Source organism: Schistocerca piceifrons, chromosome 2, assembly GCF_021461385.2.
Source record: "Schistocerca piceifrons isolate TAMUIC-IGC-003096 chromosome 2, iqSchPice1.1, whole genome shotgun sequence".
NCBI lineage: Eukaryota > Metazoa > Arthropoda > Insecta > Orthoptera > Acrididae > Schistocerca > Schistocerca piceifrons.
In genome coordinates, this window is record NC_060139.1 from 385,543,554 (window position 1) to 385,565,455 (window position 21,902).

Here is a 21,902-nt window from a genome sequence, read left to right on the forward strand (position 1 = left end):
AGGAATTTCCCAATTTAGGAGTAAAGTGTCTTCAGCTACGCATTGCACAGAGGTTGCGGAGTATATATGTAGATGTAATAGAATATGTGACAAAAATAGTACCTAGAAGCAGACATCTCACAAGCAATTCAATCGTTTTACCTGACAATGCTGACTTCTCCCACAGAAGTAATAGTGGACGGTTCATTTATGATTGTCTGTATGCCACATTAAAGGATGGAGAAACGGAGGATGATCTGGAGACTGTGAAACCGAGAGGGAACGCGTGGGCGGCGAAAAAGACGGTGGCGCAGGGAATGATGGACATTGCGCTGCTCACCTCCAACGCCAACCAGCTGCGCTACCTCATCATGTACGGCAAGCAGAGCAGCACCTACGTCATCAGCATCACACTCATTGCCATCAGCATCTTACTGCAGGTCAGTTGATATTCTCGACATCTACTTCTGTACTACACTATCAAGAGAATCCAGACACACCCGCGCATTGCGGAATTGACCACTAGGCAGGCGGACTCGTCCGTATAATAGGAGGCGGGGAGTGTTGCGTTGTTAGCAGGAAAGCAGTAACATCAGAATGGGTAGGTTACGAGCGCTCTGTGACTTTGGTCGTAGACTACTCATTGGATGTCACCTGAGTAACAGATTTATCAAGGGCATTTCAACCTCCCTGAAGTTGCCCAAGTTGACTGTTGGTAATGCGGTAGTGAAGCGGAAAAGCGAAGGAGCAATCGGAGCTAAACCACGTCCAGGCAGACCTCATGTACTGACGGACTGAGACAGCCGAACATTGCGGACGCTGATTGTAAAAAAAAAATCGCATGAAATCAGCGGAAGGAATCATTCGTGAATGTCTGGAGAACTATATCTGCGGTGATATATAGTGCCAACAACGAAGAATGGAGCAAGCGGTATTGCGGTATGTGGGGCGGAGGGTGTTTAGTAATTATGGTGCGGACACTTTACTGTACTTTACAAAATGTTAATTGAAAAAGGATATGAACACATTTTACGACATGGATTAATGCTTCCAGTACAGGAACAGTTCAGAGACGATGATTATTTGTACCAGCATGACAATCCATTCAGTCATAAAGCATATCTGTGACGCAGTAGTTTGTGGACAATAACATTCCAGAAATGGATTGGTCTGTCCAGAGTCCCCAGCTGAACCCACTACAGTATATTTGGGGTGAGTTAGAACAAAGACTTCGCACCAGATGCCAGGGTCCAAAACAGTACCTTCCCTGGTTTCGGCTGTCGGGGAATAATCGGCTGCCATTTCTCCATAGTCATTCAGAAACCTCATTGAAATTGTCTCCAGCAGAATTCAAGCTGTCACAAAGGCGAAGGGTGGACGCATCCCACATTAAAGTCCAGTACTAGATTCCGGATATTTTTGATCAGATAAGTACGTCTGCACTTCGCAAGCCGCTGTGCGGTGTGAGGCGTACAGTACATAGTGCCTTCCACTCCCCTCCTCTTCCCCATCCCATCACCTCCTTTCCAATTTAATTCACTGGAACGCGAACTCTGGGAATCTTGCGAGTATGGTTCCATGCGACGTAAATAGTCTCTCCCACAATAACTCTTACTGCAGTTTGTTGACGATTTCCGTGATACACTCTTTCCGAGTAAAAAGCCTCTGACGAATCGTGCAGCTCTTCTTTGATGTTTTCCAGCTCTACCGTTAATTCAAGTTGCTAAGGAACAAATATTGAAGAACTGGTTGAACGAAGGTCTTCCAAGCGATGTTTTCCGCTCATGAATTACACTTTCCCAGAATTTTGTTCTATAAATCTGAGTTTGGGAACTATTTCCCATCCCTAGATTGATGTGGTCGTTTCACATTGAATCACTCTGTATAGAAACTTATAGATACTTGAAGGCTACGTCTAATTACAGTGGTTGTTCTCCGACGGTGCAGAGTAATAATATCGGGGCTTTCGGGCTGCTTGAGCGCATTATATAACGTTTATTTATATTGACGGAAATGGAACACCATCAACACCATGATCGAACACTGTCCAATTGGCTTTAGTATTTTCATGCCTATGGGATATTTAGATTAAAATTTCACCGATATACGAGCTTATTTTCAGTATTTCCAGTTAAAAAAGCCATTCATGTAGATGAAGAATGGTGTGAGAACACGTTGACTACGGGTGCATCCAACAGTTCCTGGGACATTACGAATAGAGGTGGCAACACAGCATACCCAGAGGACAAGCAAGTGCTGCTTATTTCAATATGTCGGACTTTGATAAAACTCTAATCGTGAAATCAACACACCGACAGCACAGCTATAGTGCAATGAATGCAGAACGAATGGTGATGAGATGGACTCGGGACACAGTGTGACAAGATGTGTAGTCTCGGGTCCTTCCAGAAGAACTACACCTCGGGAAGATGGTAGTATTGTAAAAGCGTAGACTTTTGCGCCGGACTGCATTTTAAATAAAATCCTTCCCGGTTTGTTAAAAAACTAGCAACATTTCGTCTGCTATTGCAACCATTCGTGATCCCTGATGTAGACTGCCCGCAGTAAGAGCTGAAACGTTGGCAGTTTTAGAACATATGACGCGCTGACACATTCAGAAGGATTTTTTGAGGCAGTAAGGGTGTTAGTCTGGCTGTGACCGACAGATAGATGGTAACAGCCGACATTCGGGCAGATGTTTCAGGCAGACTGTCGCCACGAACCGTCTGCCGTCTGAAACAGATTACTGGAAGCTGGGTTGAAATGTCGAACTACCAGGCGTCGTTTACCGCTTACTTAATATCACAGACAACAGAAACCTGCATCATGTAGAAGCAGAATCAACTAGGACGCTGAGTGGCATCTCTGATGTTCAGCGACGAGTCTCGCTTCTGTTTGCAGCGATCAGATTGACGCCAACGTGTCCGGAGACGAAATGGTGAACGGACACAGCAAACAGCGATTCTAGAGTCCCATACCTGCCCAGTTCCTGGAATCATGATGTTGGGAGCTACTGGGCATGACAACAGGAGTAATTTGTTGAAAGAAGGCTGAATGCTCGCCACTATGTGGTAAGAATGGTAAACCTTGTTATTATTCCCTCCATGACTACGGTACCAAATGGCATATTCGAGCAGGATAATGCAAGACCCCACGCTGTAGCTCACACCATAGACATCTTGAGGAATGTGCGAATCCTTGACTGACCTGCCCAGCCCCCTCGTTTGCCACCCATCGAGCGATGCTTGTGACGTCACAGGAAGACCTATAATTTCATACAACCTCTAACCGGCGATCTTCATCAACTGGTAGAACATGCCAAGAAATTCCTCAAGATGGCATGCGGGGGCTTCTTGCTTCCATGCCACAACGTCTAAAAGAGTGTATCTATGCCCCTGGGGCTTACACCTCAGACTGCTGTTGCAGCTCGCCATCTGTTTCGAATGGAATGAAAGTTTAACTAATTAAGACTCGTCACTTTATGAGCATCTCCATAAAGTTTCATAAATATCGTACTGGAGCTTCATGATGAAACACTCTCTACTTCCTCGTCTGTATGTTTCGTCTCAGCTGCCGATCTTGACTGCATGCGCTGATCATCTGCAAGCCCCTTCGCATTTCGTAATAAGTTTCTAACATACCCTTGGGCACAAATACGGCATCTGCGAATATCCTCAGAGAGCTACAGATATTATCCACCGTTGCATTTATGTACAGGATGATGAAAAAGTATTCCATATTTGTAGTACGGACAGAAATGGACAAAAAAAAAAAAAAAAGACAGCAATATCAAGTAAACTTGCATGCTTGAGAGATATGAGTTCTTGTTCATCTCCGGTATAGTGAAAAACATCTTTTCCACAGTAATCTCCTTGATATTATGAACGATTTACAGCCTGCAGTCAACAGATACGAGTGAAAAATGAGAACACATTTTCCAGCATTAAGGACACGGGAAGACGGTTGCTTCTAGGCTATAACAGAACATCATATACACCATTTCCCGTGTGCAATAACAGGATTTCGTTATGCTGGTAAGTGCAATGATGAAACTACAAGTAAAAGCATTTCGTAAATTTATCAAGACACATACTGGTTCCTTTAGAACTAGTGCATGCGCTGCACTTAGCCAGAACAGCGAATATGGCTTACAATAATGACACTAACAGATGCTTACTGCATGCAGAATTCATGGACAATAACAGAAGAAAGCGTCCTTGTCTGTTTACTCTAGTCCGTCGATCGCTCATAACAGCAAAAAGATTACAGTAGAAGAGATGTGTTTTACAGTAGCAAAGATGAACAAGTTCTCATAGATCTTTAGCTACGCTTTTTACGGCTCATGTTAACCGGACATGCTACCGACTCCCAAAGTATGTAATACTTTTTTCTGCTCTATATATTGTAAACATCAGCGGCCATATAGCTCTTGTGTAGGGGTATTCTGGACGCTATCTCTGTCCTGACGAGACTTCCCCATTAGGAACGACATTCTGAGTTCGGCCTGATCTGTTTGCTATACTCTGATGACGTCAGAGACTTTTATTTTGACGATATCCCGTTCCAGAACGCAAACTACTCAGGTTCGGTAACGGTTTTAACAGCTACTGATCCTGTTAACAGTGCTCGACAGCGTGCTTCATCCTCATTGATACTCGAAGTACTTCAAAAGATCGGTCGCCGCTTCTGAGCGAACGCACTGTGCGGCAACAACACGAAGGTTCCGGGTTCCCCTTCACCCTTCCCCCTCCTTCCACTCCCAGCAACCATCCCTCACAACCACAAATCGCGATAATGACAAGAATGTTTCCTTCTTGAGAGAATGGAGTCTGTTCAGGTTCAAAAGCGCAACTAAGCAGTTACTTCAAGTGAAGTAGACGGTCCGGTTTCGAATATTTACATTAACGACAACCAGAACAATGCGAAAGTAACTTGTACCTTCAATACCGGTGCCCAATGACGCCTTAGCATAGCACAATAGAGGATTCTATAGGCAGCTTCGTGTAGTCCACTGGGCATGACGGCAGAGTTAAGTTACACTACCTCAGACGGCAACTACACTCATGCTCATAAATTAAAGATAATTGCAGAATGTGGTGCCACACAACGTGGCACTACACAAAACTGGAGCTAATAGTATAGGCTCATAGGGGACACATACGACACAGATCTGTAAGTCCACGGTATTGGTGATAAGTTGAGAAAACTGTCCCGAAACACATGTGCTACAAAACGCCACTGTTTCCTGCGCATGTACCCTGACATCAGTACGGGATATGATCACCATGCACACGTACACAGGCCGCACAACAGGTTGGCATATTCTGGATCAGGTGGTCGAGCAGCTGCTTGGGTATATCCTCCCATTCTTGCACCAGTGCCTGTCTGAGCTCCTGAAGTGTCGTAGGGGTTTGAAGATGTGCAGCGATATGTGGACCGAGAGCATCCCAGACGTGCTCGATGGGGTTTAGATCTGGAGAACAGGCAGGCCACTGCATTCGCCTGATATCTTCTGTTTCAAGGTACTCCTCCACGATGGCAACTCGGTGGGGCCGTGCGTTATCACCCATCAGGAGGAAGATGGGACCCACTGCACCCCTGAAAAGGCGGACTTACTGGTGCAAAATGACATCCCTATACACCTGCCCTGTTACAGTTCCTCTGTCAAAGACATGCAGAGGCGTACGTGCACTAATCATAATCTCAACCCACACCATCAAACCACGACCTCCATACAGTCCCTTTCAAGAACATTAAGGGATTGTTATCAGGTTCCTGGTTCACGCCCGATGAAAACCCGGCGAGAATCACTGTTCAGACTGTACCTGGACTCGTCCGTGAACATAACCTGGAACCACTGTTCCAATGACCATGTACTGTGTTCTTGCCACCAGGCTTTACGGGCTCTCCTGTGACCAGGGGTCAGTGGAATGCACCTTGCAGGTCTCCGAGCGCATAAACCATGTTTGCTCAGTCGTCTGTAGACTGTGTGTCTGGAGACAACTGTTCCAGTGGCTGCGGTAAGGTCCCAAGCAAGGCTACCTGCAGTACTCCGTGGCCGTCTGCGGCCACTGATGGTGAGATATCGGTCTTCTTGTGGTGTTTTACACTGTGGACGTCCCGTACTGTAGCACCTGGACACATTTCCTGTCTGCTGGAATCTTTGCCGGAACTTTGAGATCACACTTTGTGGCACACGGAGGGCCCGTGCTACGACCTGCTGTGTTTGACCAGCCTCCAGTCGCCCTAGTATTCTACCCCTGATAACGTCATCAATATGTGTTCTTTGAGCCATTTTCAACACACAGTCACCATTAGCACGTTTGAAAACGTCTGCACACTTACTCGCTGCACCGTAGTCTGACATGCACGAACACACTTCTGCATATGTGGACTGCTGCCAGCGCCACTGTGCGACGACTGCAGATCAAATGCACCTCATGGTCATACCTAGAGGTGGTTTAAACCCGCAAACCGCCCACCAAAAACGTTGTTTCTCCATGTATCAGCACTATCCGTAATTTATGAGCATGAGTGTAGTTCATTTCACTGGGCTGCAAGACTTGTGGCGTGGAAAAAAGAGCCTTTCAGCTGCATCATTGCTCAAAATCAGTGGGCTATTTCACGGTTCCGGACGTAAACAACTGCCGCACTCGTATTCACCCTTGTCAGACATAAATACTTTGTTTGATTCCGTTCAGAGCATCACCAGAGCTTGTTGATTTACTCTTCAATAAAAGTGTCTTTACTATTTACGTCCATTTTTCGTTAAACAATAAACATTTTAAAAGATTACGCACACTTGATACTACTGGAAGTGATCACCCTACACATTAACCCCCACAGAACATCTCACAGCTGCACATACACCCCCCCCCCCCCTCGAAACACTGATAACCTATCCACGACTCGACTGCTTCACGCCAGCTGGAGTACCCGCCGGGAATATATTGACATACAAATCGGAAGCCATCCGCTAACTTTTGAACTGATTACAGCTTTCATTGCCTCCTCCCTCTTGCAACACACCTTGTCAAACGCCATGTCCACTCACGTCTGAACCAACTCCTTCTTTCCTCATCGCACACACCGACACCATGATCTCCTTCTCCGTGAGTCCCCGCATATTGACTGTTGCTTTCTCCAAACACACGGCCGAGACACACATACATACACACACCCAGAAACCCACCCACTCGCCCTCTCATCCATCCACCCACCCAGCCACCAACCACCTAGCCACACACAAACATACACACACATGCAAATACGGAGACACACCAGAAGCCTAATAAAAGCAAAACAAGAAAAAAACTGATACAGGCAAAAAACATGTGTCATTTTTAGTACTACACTACCTATAATCTCCTCTAAATACCTTACACCGCCTTACTGATAAGAATCTCCATCTCAACTATCCACTTCTGCACAATAATCACCATTTACTTAACAATCTAAGCTAATCGCTTCGCATCCCGCATCTCACATATTTTTCTATCCTTGACTACAACATTCATTTTCATCACCGATTTCCCGTATTTCGCTAATGAAGTGGCACACCTGTCTCACCTCTTACTTTTGGTGTCCAGAACCTAGACCACATAACACGAACAGATCTTAATACTTCAGTCACACTGCAAGACATCATACAAATACTACAAAATAAACGAAACACTGCTCCTAGTCACGACTTTATTACCTATTGGCACATGAAAGAATGTGTAAATTCTTTCCTAGAAATCCTTGCCAATGTGATCCCTCATACAGTCGACTATACTGTGAAAAACTTCTCATAGTGCATTCTTCCTTAAATCCAACCTCCCAGCGACGTGTCCTCCTACCGACCCATCAACCTCACCTTCATGTTCATCAAGATTTTCCAATCCATCCATTATCAACATGTTCATAAACACCTAAACCAGCACCTAACAGTCCGTATCAACCAAGCTGGCTTTCATCCCAACTTCGCTCTGACGACCAGCTCCTCTAACTTAGCCAGCTCGTATCCCATCAACTGCATAATCGTTAATCTGCCATCCTTGTATTCCTTGACCATGAGAAAGCATATATACTTGTATGGCACCCAACAAACGTCAGCCATCTTCTCTTTCTACAAACTGTGTTCGCCTTGTAACCATAAATAACACTAATTCCGGTTCCTTCCACCCCATTGCAGATGTGCCTTAAAGCTCTGTGTTCTCTGCTCCTGCACATCCTCCCACTGATGGGCATATATTAACCTAACCTAGCCTAACCTAACCTAACGATCCCTGCAAATCTATCTCAACCATTTTACCTTCTGGTGCAACTATTAGCTCCTCAAGCTCACCCCTTCCAACATATAGGCAGTAGTTAGAGAACGAAAAACCAGCACCTTCCACTCCCATGATTTATACCTCATAATTTACGACCGCACTGTACGATTAACTGAGATACTAAAACACTCTGGACTAATCCCCGTCTGTACACTAACTTAGAAGCTGCATCTACTAACCACCTAATTGAAATACCTAAATAGACTAAAGCCACTAGGCGATTAAACATGAGGAATGCACCTCTCCACCATACTCTGGACATTCAAAGCCTTGATCCGACCAGTCCCCAACCCAGAGTCACCTGAACTTATGCTCCACCAAAATTATGCCACTCTCTTCAAATTATTGGACGACATGTACTGCACTTTGCCTTCCATATCAACCCACCATCCCCATGTAAAACTTCCGAGTTTTCCCTCTCACACAGAACACTTTGGGATTTCCTCTATATCCCGCAAACTTGATACCAAGTAGCCAACCGATTCATCCCTAGTTGTCAATCCTTGTCCTCTACTGCGCTCCATCGTTACACCTACACACTCGCCACATCGTGTCCCGACGAAACTTTGACAACTACTCCTACCTGACCATAAAATCCGCCCCAGTATCACTTTAACAAAATACTGTCCTTCCATGTCCCTGTCGGGCTTCCGTCCCACCGCCCCCACTCCTCGCCCCTCCCACTTTCCTCCGTCCTTCAAAAATGTTCAAATTCTTGCAACAGCTTCACAGTAAATTTACTCACTAACGAAATTTGTTCTCAACAACACGGACCAGTTTAAAAACAACAGTGATATTCATGATTATAATACTAGGAAAAAGAAAGACTTACAGTTTCCTTTACTCAATCTATCTTTGGCACAGAAAGGGGCAAAATATGGTGCTATAAAAATTTTCGACTATTTACCAGATGAAATAAAATGTCGGACAGACAGCAGTAATAGCTTCAAAAATAAATTGAAATCATATCTCCTTGACAACTCCTTCTATACCATAGATGAATTCTTGAATAGGAATAAATAAATCTATAAATACAGTACATGTGTTATTTTGTGCCATTTAAGGGAATGGGGTAAATAATAGAAACATTAATCTTTAACTCTGTATTGTAAAATATATATATATATATATATATATATATATATATATATATATATATATATATATATATATATAATGGCACAAAATACATGTACTGTATTTATAGATTTATTTATTCCTATTCAAGAATTCATCTATGATATAGAAGGAGTTGTCAACTAACTGTGTGTGAATTCCTAAGAGACAAACTGCAGAGGTCATCGGTCCCTGGACTTACACACTACTTAAACTAACTTAATCTAAGAACAGCACACACACCCATGCCCGAGGGGAGGACTCGAACCTCCGGCGGGAGGAGCTGCATCCTTTTCCAAACGCTTGGCTCGGGGTCCTCAATTCCTCAGTCCCAGACCATATTCAAAAACATTTTCCTCTAATAGTCCTCCTCACTACTGCTCTTGCAACTTCAGTAGAGTGTTCTATTTTATAAAGAGTATCGTCAATTAACTGTATTTTTAAGAAAAAACAAAGTTATTTTACTTCAAATCTTAAATATGCAAATACCTGTTTTAATAATTTTAAAAATGTACATATTTTATACTTTTAAATATCTTAGAAACAATGTTTGTCTATTTTATTACTGTTCTTAGCTGAAATCGGGAGTAGACCGCCGCCAACCCATATTCGTCACGACTGGAGACGGAGTGAAATGACAACAAAGGGAAAAATGAAATGTATTCTTTGATATTCCAGCAACCGAAATGACATTTTGTGGCCTATGACGAAAACGGAAGGCAGAAGTTAAATGCTTCTTTTCTTTCAGGTGGCGTCATCCGGGGTGGCCGAGCGGTTCTAGGCGCTACAGTCTGGAACCGCGCGACCGCTACGGTCGCAGGTTCGAATCCTGCCTCGGGCATGGATGTTTGTGATGTCCTTGCGTTGGTTAGGTTTAAGTAGTTCTAAGTTCTAGAGGACTGATGACGTCAGAAGTTAAGTCCAATAGTGCTCAGAGCCATTTGAACCATTTTTTTCAGGTGGCCGTGGGCGTGGTGCTCATCTTCAAGGGCAAGTCCGACTTGAAGGGCGAGGAGAAGAAAGCGCACGCCAATAAACTCAACAACTACGTGGTGGTGGGCGTCTTTCTGGTCACCATCATCAACGTGTTCGCAGCGTCCTTCAGCGACGTTTCGCCCGCGCCAGCTTCCCCTTAGTCTTCTATAGTGTCCACTTAACCTTGTAACGTACACGACAGGCAGTCAGGCAATGCCACCAATGTCAGCTCCAGACCTTGTTGTACAGTCGTACTTGTGTGCGTGTTATGTGACTTAGTGCCTGAGCAATTTTTTACATTCCTTATAAAGAAGCTGTTGTCTTTATTCTTCGAAAGTGACTGAGAAAAGTGAAACAGTGGTTTAGACAATGGACTCGTACGCTGATTGATTGCGTTTCAAATCCCGTTATGGACATCTTCATTTAGGTTTCCTGCGAATGGCGGGATGATTGTTTCAATAGGGGTGTGGCTGATTGCCTTTCTCATCGTTTCCGACTGAGTTTGTCATCTTTCTCGAATGACGGTTACAAGACGTTAGCTCTAGCCCTAGTTTAACATAAAATTTACCATTGTGCGCTGATCTGGGTTGGTAGAATTATCACCACTATTAGACGGTCGTGAGAATACACACAAAGGCTTGCGGATGCCATAAACCAGATAGTATTCCCTATTCTGAACCCATCATTTCGTAAGGTTGCATCTTTGGCTGGGCGTCCCAGTAAGGAACCGGCTGAAAGTTTTCCACACTAAGGAAATGTATATTAGCTATTCGGTTTCAGTGATTTCCAAAAGTAGGCGACGTACTGCTTTGTGCGTTGGCGCCCAAGCTGTGTGTGGCGTGGATCTGTTGTCCTCTTCTTATGCTTGGCTATGCGTACGTTCGTATGCTCTTCCCAGGTACTGAACGGAAGTATGATTGGGTTTAACGTCTCGTCGACAGTGCAGTCATTACAGACGGAGCACAAGCTCTCATTGCGAAACGATGGAGAGGTAATCGGTCGCGCTCTTTTGAAAGGAACCATCCCGGCATTTTCCCGGAGAGATTTAGGGAAATCACGGAAAACCTAAATGTGGATGACCAGACGGGGATTTGAATCGTCGCTCTCCCGAATGCGAGTCCAGAGTGCCTGCCCCTGGTACAAGGGGGGAAAGCAGTTGTCTTCCTCCTCTTCGCCTTAATACGTGACCATAGTGTTCTGTGTTGCTTAGGTTACGGCTGTGTGGTCAGATATTACTGAACCACCTCTCATGATCAACTTACCCAACGTGCTTTTGTGTTGAACACTTGACGGTCACCTTCAACTGTTAAAATTATTTATTCAGAGGCAACAATGATGTCTTTTGAAAAGTTTTATATGAGTGTGAACTGCATCCAAGAAAAATTAATCAATATTTTGATATGTGGGAAAAATCACCAGAATATTTCTCGTTGATTCTGGGAAGATACACGATCATTGTTGATTATTGTACTGCGACCATTTATTTATCTGTAAACACTGAAGAGTGTGTGAGTTCAGTGTTGAATTTATACTTAATTCTGTAAATAGGTTGTTACCAAAATAAACAACAAAACATAAGGTACATTTTTATTTAGTGAGAATCCTAAATATCAAAAAAGTATTTAATTTGTACTCCTATCGAACACATTATTAAATTTATTCATGTAATTTAATATATTACCATACATTTCCAGGATGTTTCGCGCTTCATCAGGCATTTTTACTGCATACTTATGAAAACCAAACTTGCTGAAATGATCTAAAATTAACTATTTAATAATTTATAAACTATGTTGTATTCTTGATGCAGTCGCCTTTTTGAGAAAATTGGGTGTGGAGGTGGTGGGGGGTGAGAGACATGATAGTGACATAGACTGTTGCTGTCGTAATACTAGACTGCATCTTGTTGACTGTATTGTGAAACTGATCTTTGGTACTGCTACTGAGATACGCTAATTGCTCGGTCATAAAGATTGTAGCACATGTGCAAGGTGACAATAATTGAATTATATGAAGTAAAATCGTCATGACTTCTGAACGGTTTGCGTTATGACGTTCAAACTGCACGGTTGGCCACGGGGCATGATGGAAATTAGTATGCTCATGTGTGGTTTGGTTTAGCGATGAAGCCCACTTTCATTTGGATGAGTTCGTCAATAAGCAAAATTGGCACATTTCGGGGACTAAGAATTCGCATTTCACGATCGAGAAGTCTCTTCAACCTCAACTGGTGATCGTGTGGTGTGCAGTGTCCAGTCACGGAATAATCGATGAGATATCCCCTGATGGCACGGTGACTACCGAACGGTACGTGAAGGTTTTGTAAGACGATTTCATCCCCATTATCCAAAAACGAAGCACCAATTTAATAAAGAAGTGAGAATGGCGGGTGAAGACTGAATGATTGAGTTTCTTTCAAGGCATTTGGACTTGAGGCTTAGAAAACTGGAGGCTACGTCTGGTGCCCGAGCAATGGGCTTCTGTCGTACAAACGTTTCCCAGTTTTTTGACTTTCTGGTAGGAATTCTTGACAAGTACAAGCTGTCTGCAGATCAGATTTATAAGTGCGACGAGACTGGAATATGTGTCAACCCAAAGGGGCGTTCAAAGAAAACTGCATCCTCAGAAAAGCGTCAAGAAGGCATTCTTACTTTATCAGAGAGGGGAGGAGCAGTAACAGAATGAATATGCGTTTCAGCTGCCAGTGCCCACGTGCCTCCTATGCCGATCTTCCCCATGAAAAGGATTCAGAAGGAGCTGGGTCCTTCTGTAGGTGGTTAGGCAGAATGCAGTGAATCAGGCTGGATGAACACCAAGAGTTTTACCAAGTAGTTCGAGAAATTCGTAGTATTTTCCAGATGAAGCCAAACAAAATGTGGTGCTATTGATTCCAGATGGCCACTCAACGCACACAAGGAATCACCATGTCATTGATCTGGCGAGAGAACATGGTGTGGCTGTATATTATGTCTTCCACCATCTCTTTTCATAGGCTGCAGCTCCTTGATGTGTCTCAAATGGAGCCACTTAGTTCATGCTATGCGCAAGAAACTCAGAAGTGGCTCAGAACACATTCTGGAAAAGTAATCACACTTTGGCAAGTACAATCTCTTTCTGGCTTAGCACTTAAAAATACTGCGACTATGATATCTACAGTTAAAGGGCTTGAGGCCAAAGGAATATGCCCTTTCGACATGAGTGTCTTCACTAAAGCAGACTTCTTATCATTAGCGAATAGCTGAGTGGCCTATGGAAGCCAAGACGCCAAGTCCATCAACTTAGTCGGTCGCAAATCCTGCAGTGACTCCTGTCTCTGATGATTTGCCGAAGCAGAGCTAACCACAAGACAGAAGTAGGGCAGTTTGAAGAAGCAGCTTCCCATTCCAGTTCCTCAACATTTCCCCATGTTTCTCAAGAAGACTTTGTTGTCATTTTAAATGTTGATGTGAAAGTAAGGAGAGTTAAAAAAAAAAGGAAAGAAAGGTCGTGCTGTGATTATGATGTCTCCCTACAAGAATTAACTTCATGCAAGGAAAGGCTCAAAAGAGACAAAAAATCATTCCTGAGAAAAGGAACACGATAAATGCAAGTAAGAATAAAACAAAAGTGGAGAGCCAGGACTGACCATGTGTCTTTACTGCATCTGTGAATTTTATGTCTAGAGTAAAACATTCTGCCAATTATAAACTCTCAGCGCTTACTGCTTGTTTCCCCGTCTGTGCGCCTTCAGATACGATTTCTTTACGATATTGCAGTGCCTGTGTTAATCTTATTTCGATGCGAAGTTCCTTTGGACGTGCACGGATAGCAAAATGGTAAGGCGACCGCTCGCGATGAACGGGAAAGCCGGCTTCGAGTCCCCGTTCCACACAAATTCTCATTATCGTCATTCCATTCTACAGCTGATGGTTGTCCTTATTCGCAATTACGAACTCATTTAACGTATATGATTTCTTTGTTTCACTGTTTAATGAGTGTAAATTAAATGCCACGCAAATATTGTTTTAGTTTTTCCTTTGGCATTTTAATGTTAGTGTTACCGTTCTTCCGGGTTCCCCTGCTACCAATGAGATTGCTACGATGTACCCTCCGCCATGCACCGAAAAGAGGTTTGAGTAATATGTACATAGATGTAAAAGCTGTCAAGTCGTAGCAGAGCGGACGAGAGTGGCACTACTACAAATGCCTCTCCATGGAAGATCCAAGAGCAAGCTCAGCGTATAAAATGACTTTTATCTTAATAATATGAATATTTATATATGTGTTTGGAGAGAGAGAGAGAGAGATTGATTTTTGATTGAGATTTTTACTTTAAGTCGTAACTGGTACCTGAATTTTGGTTGCTGCCTCCTTGAATGATCAGCTTCTACACCAGTTGGTGACGTATTATAATTTGGACGAAGTTACTGTTCTTTAAGGTTTAAAAAATACGACTCTGTTAGTTACTTGGCCGTATTGCGGATGGCTTTGAGCCCAAGGTTTCGTAGCTTTTCATACCTAAGGGACCACTGTTGTAAGTAAATAAGATCAAACAGCAATCTGCTTTACGTGAGAAAAGGAGATTGCTAGGCACGCAAACTTCCTTCTAACTACACGTCCTGCTACATCAAAATTGGTCAGTGAAGTTTAGCACCATACTATTGTTCAAGAACATAGTCCAATTAAATTCTGTCGATTTATAGACGGCGACGACAATGAAGCTCACCTTCTTTTCCAAAAACAAGATATTTCTATTCTTCACTTCCAGAAAATTTGTATACATAAATGTTTGGCAACTTTTACACATAATTTACTCGGTTTTATCACTGAAATATCAGTTTTCATTAAATGTAACAATACGTTCTGGGCGACGGCCTAGCAACACGCCCTCTTTCCACAAGATACAGATTAACAATCATCTTTTTTTTAATAAATCAATTGACTTTTTTTTAGAGTCCATACTCAAAGATTCTCTAATACTATCGTTGCGGGGATTGCGTGCTAAAGAGTTTCTTACTGTCCAGCTGCGCTTCACTTCAAGTACTTTTTGAATCACACTTGGATTTACTGTATTTACATACATTACTGAGCTTCTCAGAATAAAATCAGGCACAAATTAGTTAAAAAAAAGCAGTGAGGCACACATAACATTACAAGCGCGAGACTCAAGTCGAGTGACGTACTATGTCTGCTGGTAGGGTGGGGGGGGGGGGGGGGGGGAGGACACTTCGCTTGAATATTACTGCAGCGGGAGTCACCACGTTCAAAGTCCGCGAAATCTCGGTGGTAGGGAGCAAGGGGCCCGGTACTTCTATGCAGCTGAATTTCGTCACGTCTCAAGTGAAGTACCCGGTTCTCAGTTCCCCATGCACGTGACTTCTAGCTGTGTCTTCACATCGCGACGTCACTACCTGTACACGAATTAATACCGCATTATCTCACACTGGTTCGTACTGTGGCGAGAGCCTCTAAGTGCTATCTTCTTTTTAGTCCATGAAAGACCATGCTGAAGTAAGATAAAAGGAAATGTTCTCCTTTCATAAATGGAAATATTTTAAGATTAATACTTTGAATATTTTTGATTTGTCTATGTAAAAACTACAAATATGTATTTATTTCCACATACACGTTCCGTTTTATTGGATTAAAATTTTGTACGTGGTTCGGAATGAAACGCATCTATAATTCTACTTTTGTTGTAGAGCACTAGATGGTAGTTTTAGTTATTGAAGTGTGGTTATTTCGCTTACTGCATTTTTGTCTGTTTTCTGCTTACATTCGTAAGCGTCGTCTGATTAAATATTTGTCTTTGGCACTAATCGTTTTAATATATTTCTCACATGTCATTATTGCAGTACTCGCAATTCCTAACATAACACCAAACTAAATATTGCCCTACTTTTCCACAGAATTTTCGACGTCTGTGTGCTTTTGTGTGTGCTATTTTCTCAACGCACAACAGGTACTGAACAACTTTTTAAGTCACAATAAAAGCCAAATCTAATAGATAAGTCGGCAACACTACATACACAAACATTCACCGACTTGCGATTCGTCAGAGAAACGTGAACAAATAGTTCTGTGCAGCTGTGGTGCTATATGTAGTTGCAGTAAATGGATAGTGCTCAAAAGTTATGTGATAACTGATCAAAATGGCGAAGGCCAAAGAGAAGTATACTTGGCAAATGTACATAGAATCGACACTTCCTGATGCAAGCAGAGAACAGACGAAAATGCAGTAAGTAAAAGGAGGCACACTTCAGTAGCTAATTAAAGGATCGGTTTATAGATTTACAAAATGGCTCTGAGCACTATGGGACTTAACATCTGAGGTCATCAGTCCCCTAGACTTAGAACACCTAACTAACCTAAGGACATCACACACATCCTTGCCCGAGGCAGGATTCGAACCTGAGACCGTAGCTGTCGCGCGGTTCCGGACTAAAGCGTCTAGAACCGCTCGGACACCGCGGCCGGCATAGATTTACAATCAGACGAAAATTGTAAATATACCTACTCCTTTGCAGATCACTGACGATGTATAAATCTAATAACATGAAAGTCGTAAGGATAGCTAAAGACTGATTTTTAGTAGTTGCGAAGATGGATGCAAAATACTTCAAGTAGTAAAAGAAATTATGGGCATCATAGCCAGTGAAATAAAGATATTTAAGAGTAATTATAGTGTAGTGAAGTACATAAAATTGATTACGACAGGCCGTGATTTATTCATTGTGTTTATTCGGTTCCTTATCTAAGATCTTTACAACATCGGATCAAGCACTAAACATTTTACAAAATAGACATGAATACATTTGCGTGATAATTAATGGAAATACTTGGCTCCTATCGCATCTTTGGTTTATAATAGCCATAACCAAAGTGAAAATATAAGGACAAGAAAAATAGAAAAAGATAAAAAGAGGGGTAGAAAGAGAACAAGGGGCGAGGACGTTAAGTGTGCTTAAGACTACATATTGTATTGTATAAAGGCTCAATGCTAAATTAGATCTGTGGCCAAGAGCTGTAGCCTTCATTCCTTGTGCTGGGAGCACTACTTTTAACGCCGGAAGAATTTTAAGGAGCGTTGGCATTAATAAGTGTTCCGTCGACCTGCTAAGATTAGGGCGCTACTTGACTGTGTCATGGATGATTCGGGGCTTACGAAGCATAATATATACAAAAGTCCGCGTCAGTACCGGAAGACCTACATCGGCTGCTCGATTCGCACAGTTCAGCATATGTGCATGGAACATGGCCCCCACATAGGACTACCTTAGATGCATATTGAAGGTGGTGGGGGGGGGGGGGGGAGGGCTAGAAAAGAAAGGAATTACTGATGTCAGTTGGATAGGGACATTACGCAGAATCAGCGGCGACCAGTGAAAATGTGTACTGCACCGGGATTAGAACCCAGGATCGCCTGCTTATGAGGCATGAGCTTTAAGCACTGCTCCATCCGGGACAGAGTGTTGGCGCCACTGGGCGGATATTCTCAGCACGCCTCACGGCCGAACCTCATTCCCACCGAGCGCCACCTATCCTCACTCCCTTTCCATTTCTCCCATGCTCGCTACTCTGATATTCCCGCAGAAAGTCGAACGTACTTGTACATGCGCGCTGAAGGAGGTGGATCCATTGCCCATCTAGGCGAATCAGCACGCTTTCATATAACTGATTCGCCTAGATGGGCAATGGCTCCACCTTCTTCAGTGCGGATGTACAAGTACGTCCGACCTCCCATGGGAATCTCAGAGTAGCGAGCACGGAGAAAATGAACAAGAACTGCGGGTAGGTGCCGCTCGCCGGGAACGAGGGTCGGCCGTGAGGCGTGCCGACATGATCCAGGCGGTGCTGATAACACTGCATCCAGAATGGCGCAGTGGTTATTGCGCCTGCCTACTAAGCAGGAGATCTCGGCTTCGAATCCCAATCCGCTAATCGTTTTCACTTGTCGCCGCTAGTTGCAGGTAATGTCCCGATGCAGCTGACATCAGTAATTCCTTCCCTTTTACGACGCGTCGAGGCGTGTTTTCTTTAGCAAGGTCCGTTTGAACATAAGTACACAACGAAAGGTTATTTCAAAAAAATAAATTTATTTTCAGAAAGTACATATTTCACCCTATTTTTCGACATACTTGCCAAGTTTTTTGAAACGCTTATCGTACCTCTCAACCAATTTTTAAAATCCCTCTTCATAAAAACTTGTCGCCTGCTCCGATAACCAAAAGTTCACTGCCGTTTTCACGTAGTCGTCATCACTGAAACGGTTGCCACTGAGGTGTTGTTTGAGGTGGAGGAACATATGGTAATCGCTATGTAAGATCAGGACTGTAGGGTGGGTAGTTCAAAAAATGGTTCAAATGGCTCTGAGCACTATGGGACTTAACAGCTGTGGTCATCAGTCCCCTAGAACTTAGAACTACTTAAACCTAACTAACCTAAGGACATCACACACATCCATGCCCGAGACAGGATTCGAACCTGCGACCGTAGCAGTAGCGCGGTTCCGGACTGCGCACCTAGAACCGCTAGACCACCGCGGCCGGCGGGTGGGTAGTATAAAACTTCCCAGCCAAAACTGTCCAATATATCGCGGGTCTGAACTGCAGTGTGAGGTCTTGCATTCTCATGGAGAAGGACAATTCTCTTTGTCAGCATGCCGCATCTTTTGTTTTGAATCGCTCTGCGTAGCTTTCTCAGGGTTTGGCTGTATGATTCTGCATTGATAATGGTTCCTCGTTGCATAAAGTCGACCAACAAAATACCATGCCTATCCCAAATAACCGACGCCATGATTTTGCGCTGGGCACAGTCGGTTTGGCCTTCACCTTTACAGGCGAGTGTGTGTGTCTCCATTCCATGCTCTGTTGATTCGATTCGGGCGTGAAATGCGAAACCCAAGTTTCGTCTTCAGTTACGATGTGACTCAAGAAGCCGTCACCTTCTTCGTGAAAACGAGTCAAGAACTTCATCGCACACTCAAATCTTTGTTTTTTGTGGTCCTCTATTAGGAGTTTTGGGACCCAACGGGAGCCCGGCAGCACGGGACCCAACTTTAGGTGTTCAGAAACAACGTTGTAAAGCACTGATCTCGTCACGTCAGTAAATTCATTTGAGAGACCTGTCATTGTGATGCGCCTGTTCTCACGAATCCTCGCTTCAACTGAAGCCACCAAATCGTCTGCAATCAAAGAAGGGCGACCGGAGCGGTCCTCATCATGGACGTTGTCACGGCCATCTTTGAATTTTAGTACCCACTTACGCACTTTGCTTTCGCTAACAGTATCACCGTACACTTCGCAAATCCGTCGAAGAATTTCTGCAGCACACAGGTTCCTTGCTGACAAAAACCGTATCACTGAGCGAACCTCACACGCTGCGGGCGAGTTGATAGTCTTTAACATTTTGAAAGCACAGACCAGAACCCTACTGGTTAGCTACAGAGCTGAAACTGAGCACAGTTGTTCCCGAGGCATGCCGGTACACGACACACGCACTCGTTGCGGTATGCGCGCGAACTACTAGTGTCTACAACAAAACGGACCTTACTTAAAAAACACGCCTCATATTTCCTTTCTCCCCCAGCTCCACCTTCAATTTACATATAATGTACCACAGCCGCATACTTGTTTCGTACGTGTCCGAAAGAACACACACAACGCATTCCTATACAAGGGGCTACAATAGCCTGAAAAATCATCGGTGGCGAAACATTGTGTTAATGAGGTACTCGGGATGAAATCTGACAAGACCCTGATAGCAGCCTGTACGACTAGTTTTTGGGATAAAGTTGTAAGGAATCATTTGGAATTAGCTTGGCAGACAACTTGAGTAACGGTTCACAGCCAGTCAAATGCCGACCTCTGGGCATAAAAGTGAGAGCCTCGCCAGTTTCGTGACAGCCAGAGTCAGCCACTGGCGACGATGTTGCAGGAAATCATCAGAAGCTACTGATTTTATCGGAATTTGACGCGACCGAGAACTTTTTATCTTGGGACGTCGTCGCGAAAGACATCGTAATCATTTCATGACCAGTGTTTACACCCTTTTGACTTTTTTTGTATGGACATTAGGCAGTGCTATAAGACATCTGTCTTGCTCTTAGCTTTTCGTTTCCTAATGTTGGAATACCAACATCAGAGACTATAAAGTCGTAGTTAATATTTTCAAACTTAAACATGACCAATAAACCGAACCGTTTATACGTAACTGTGCAACGGTCAGGTTGTGGATCATCAGACCGCTGTGGAAGATCGCAAAAACAGAAGAAGACTGACGTCAAACAATTTGTAGGGTTTAGTGCTAAATGAAGGAAACCCAGTGCAAACTCCATAGCCCGCATCGACCCAACTCCACCAGTAAAAATGGCTCTGAGCACTATGGGACTTAACAGCTGAGAACTTAACAGCTTAGAACTTAGAACTACTTAAACCTAACTAACCTAAGGACATCACACACATCCATGCCCGAGGCAGGATTCGAACCTGCGACCGTAGCACTCGCGCGGTTCCGGACTGCGCGCCTAGAACCGCGACACCACCGCGGCCGGCTCCACCAGCAAGATCTTTATTTTTCCTAATAGCTACTTGCACCTGTTGACACTAAAAGGCTATGAAAGCTTCTCAGTTTCAGATAATGAATCGAAAACTATATGCATGTAAATTCAGTATATGTTTGCTCGCTATAGATTTGGACAAATTCCACTTGTCTCAGTGCTATGTCATGCAGGTGGTACATAATAAACACGGGAAGTCCCAAAAAACTGTTCGCAGAATGAATTTGCACTCTGCAGTGGAATGAGCGCTGATTTGAAACTTCCTGATAGATTAAAACTGTGTATCGAACGAAACAACAGACACCTTGCCTTTCGCGGGCAGTTGCTCTACCGACTATGTTATCTCTTTTTCTTCATTATTAGAAAGATTTATTTAGTTTTAGGATAGACATACGTTATAGCACATAAGGTCTACAGACATAATAAAACCATACAGCCGCAGTTCAAGAGTTTACGTTTTTTGCCTCTTGTGGAATCAGGAACACAAAATTGTGCCAAAAAGTCTATGATCAAACATTTGATTTCCACACAGCACATCTCTTTTGTCAATAAGCAAATAAATATTCATCTTTATAAGGAAAGTTATTGACGGCATTTCTTATTTTTTAAACATTCATGCCATTACCTGTAAGTATATTTAAACAATGTAGTATCCTTAGGTTGTACACTACTACATAACTAGAAAACAATTCCTTTTAGGAATGAACAGAGAAATATAGTCCATTGGAATTGTTAAAGATATTAACAGAAACTATTAGAAAATTTAAAAAATCTCGTTTAGCTATCAGAAAGAACAGAAAAAAATTACTTTCACTCAAATGCAAAAGTGATCTTTAATCTCAATGTGAGATTTTTGAAACAGTTCACTATCCACACTTACATATCCTATTGAAGTAGTCGCATAAAAGAGAAAAAGTGTGCCTGTATTTCACATATGCAGTTGAGTTTCACTTCCTCCAGCGCATAGCAAAGACCATTTC

General features: G+C 43.3%; 1 protein-coding gene across 1 annotated transcript in view; it reads left to right on the forward strand.

The window, feature by feature from the left end:
- Positions 1–11,897, forward strand: part of LOC124776774 (ninjurin-B-like) — a 30,625-nt gene extending 18,728 nt beyond the window's left edge. Inside the window, exons 3-4 of the mRNA XM_047251911.1 lie at positions 216–419; positions 10,370–11,897. Of these exons, the coding sequence (XP_047107867.1) occupies positions 216–419; positions 10,370–10,546 (381 nt within the window). The 3' untranslated portion in view covers positions 10,547–11,897. The remainder of the gene's footprint in view (positions 1–215; positions 420–10,369) is intronic.
- Positions 11,898–21,902: the final 10,005 nt, after the last annotated feature.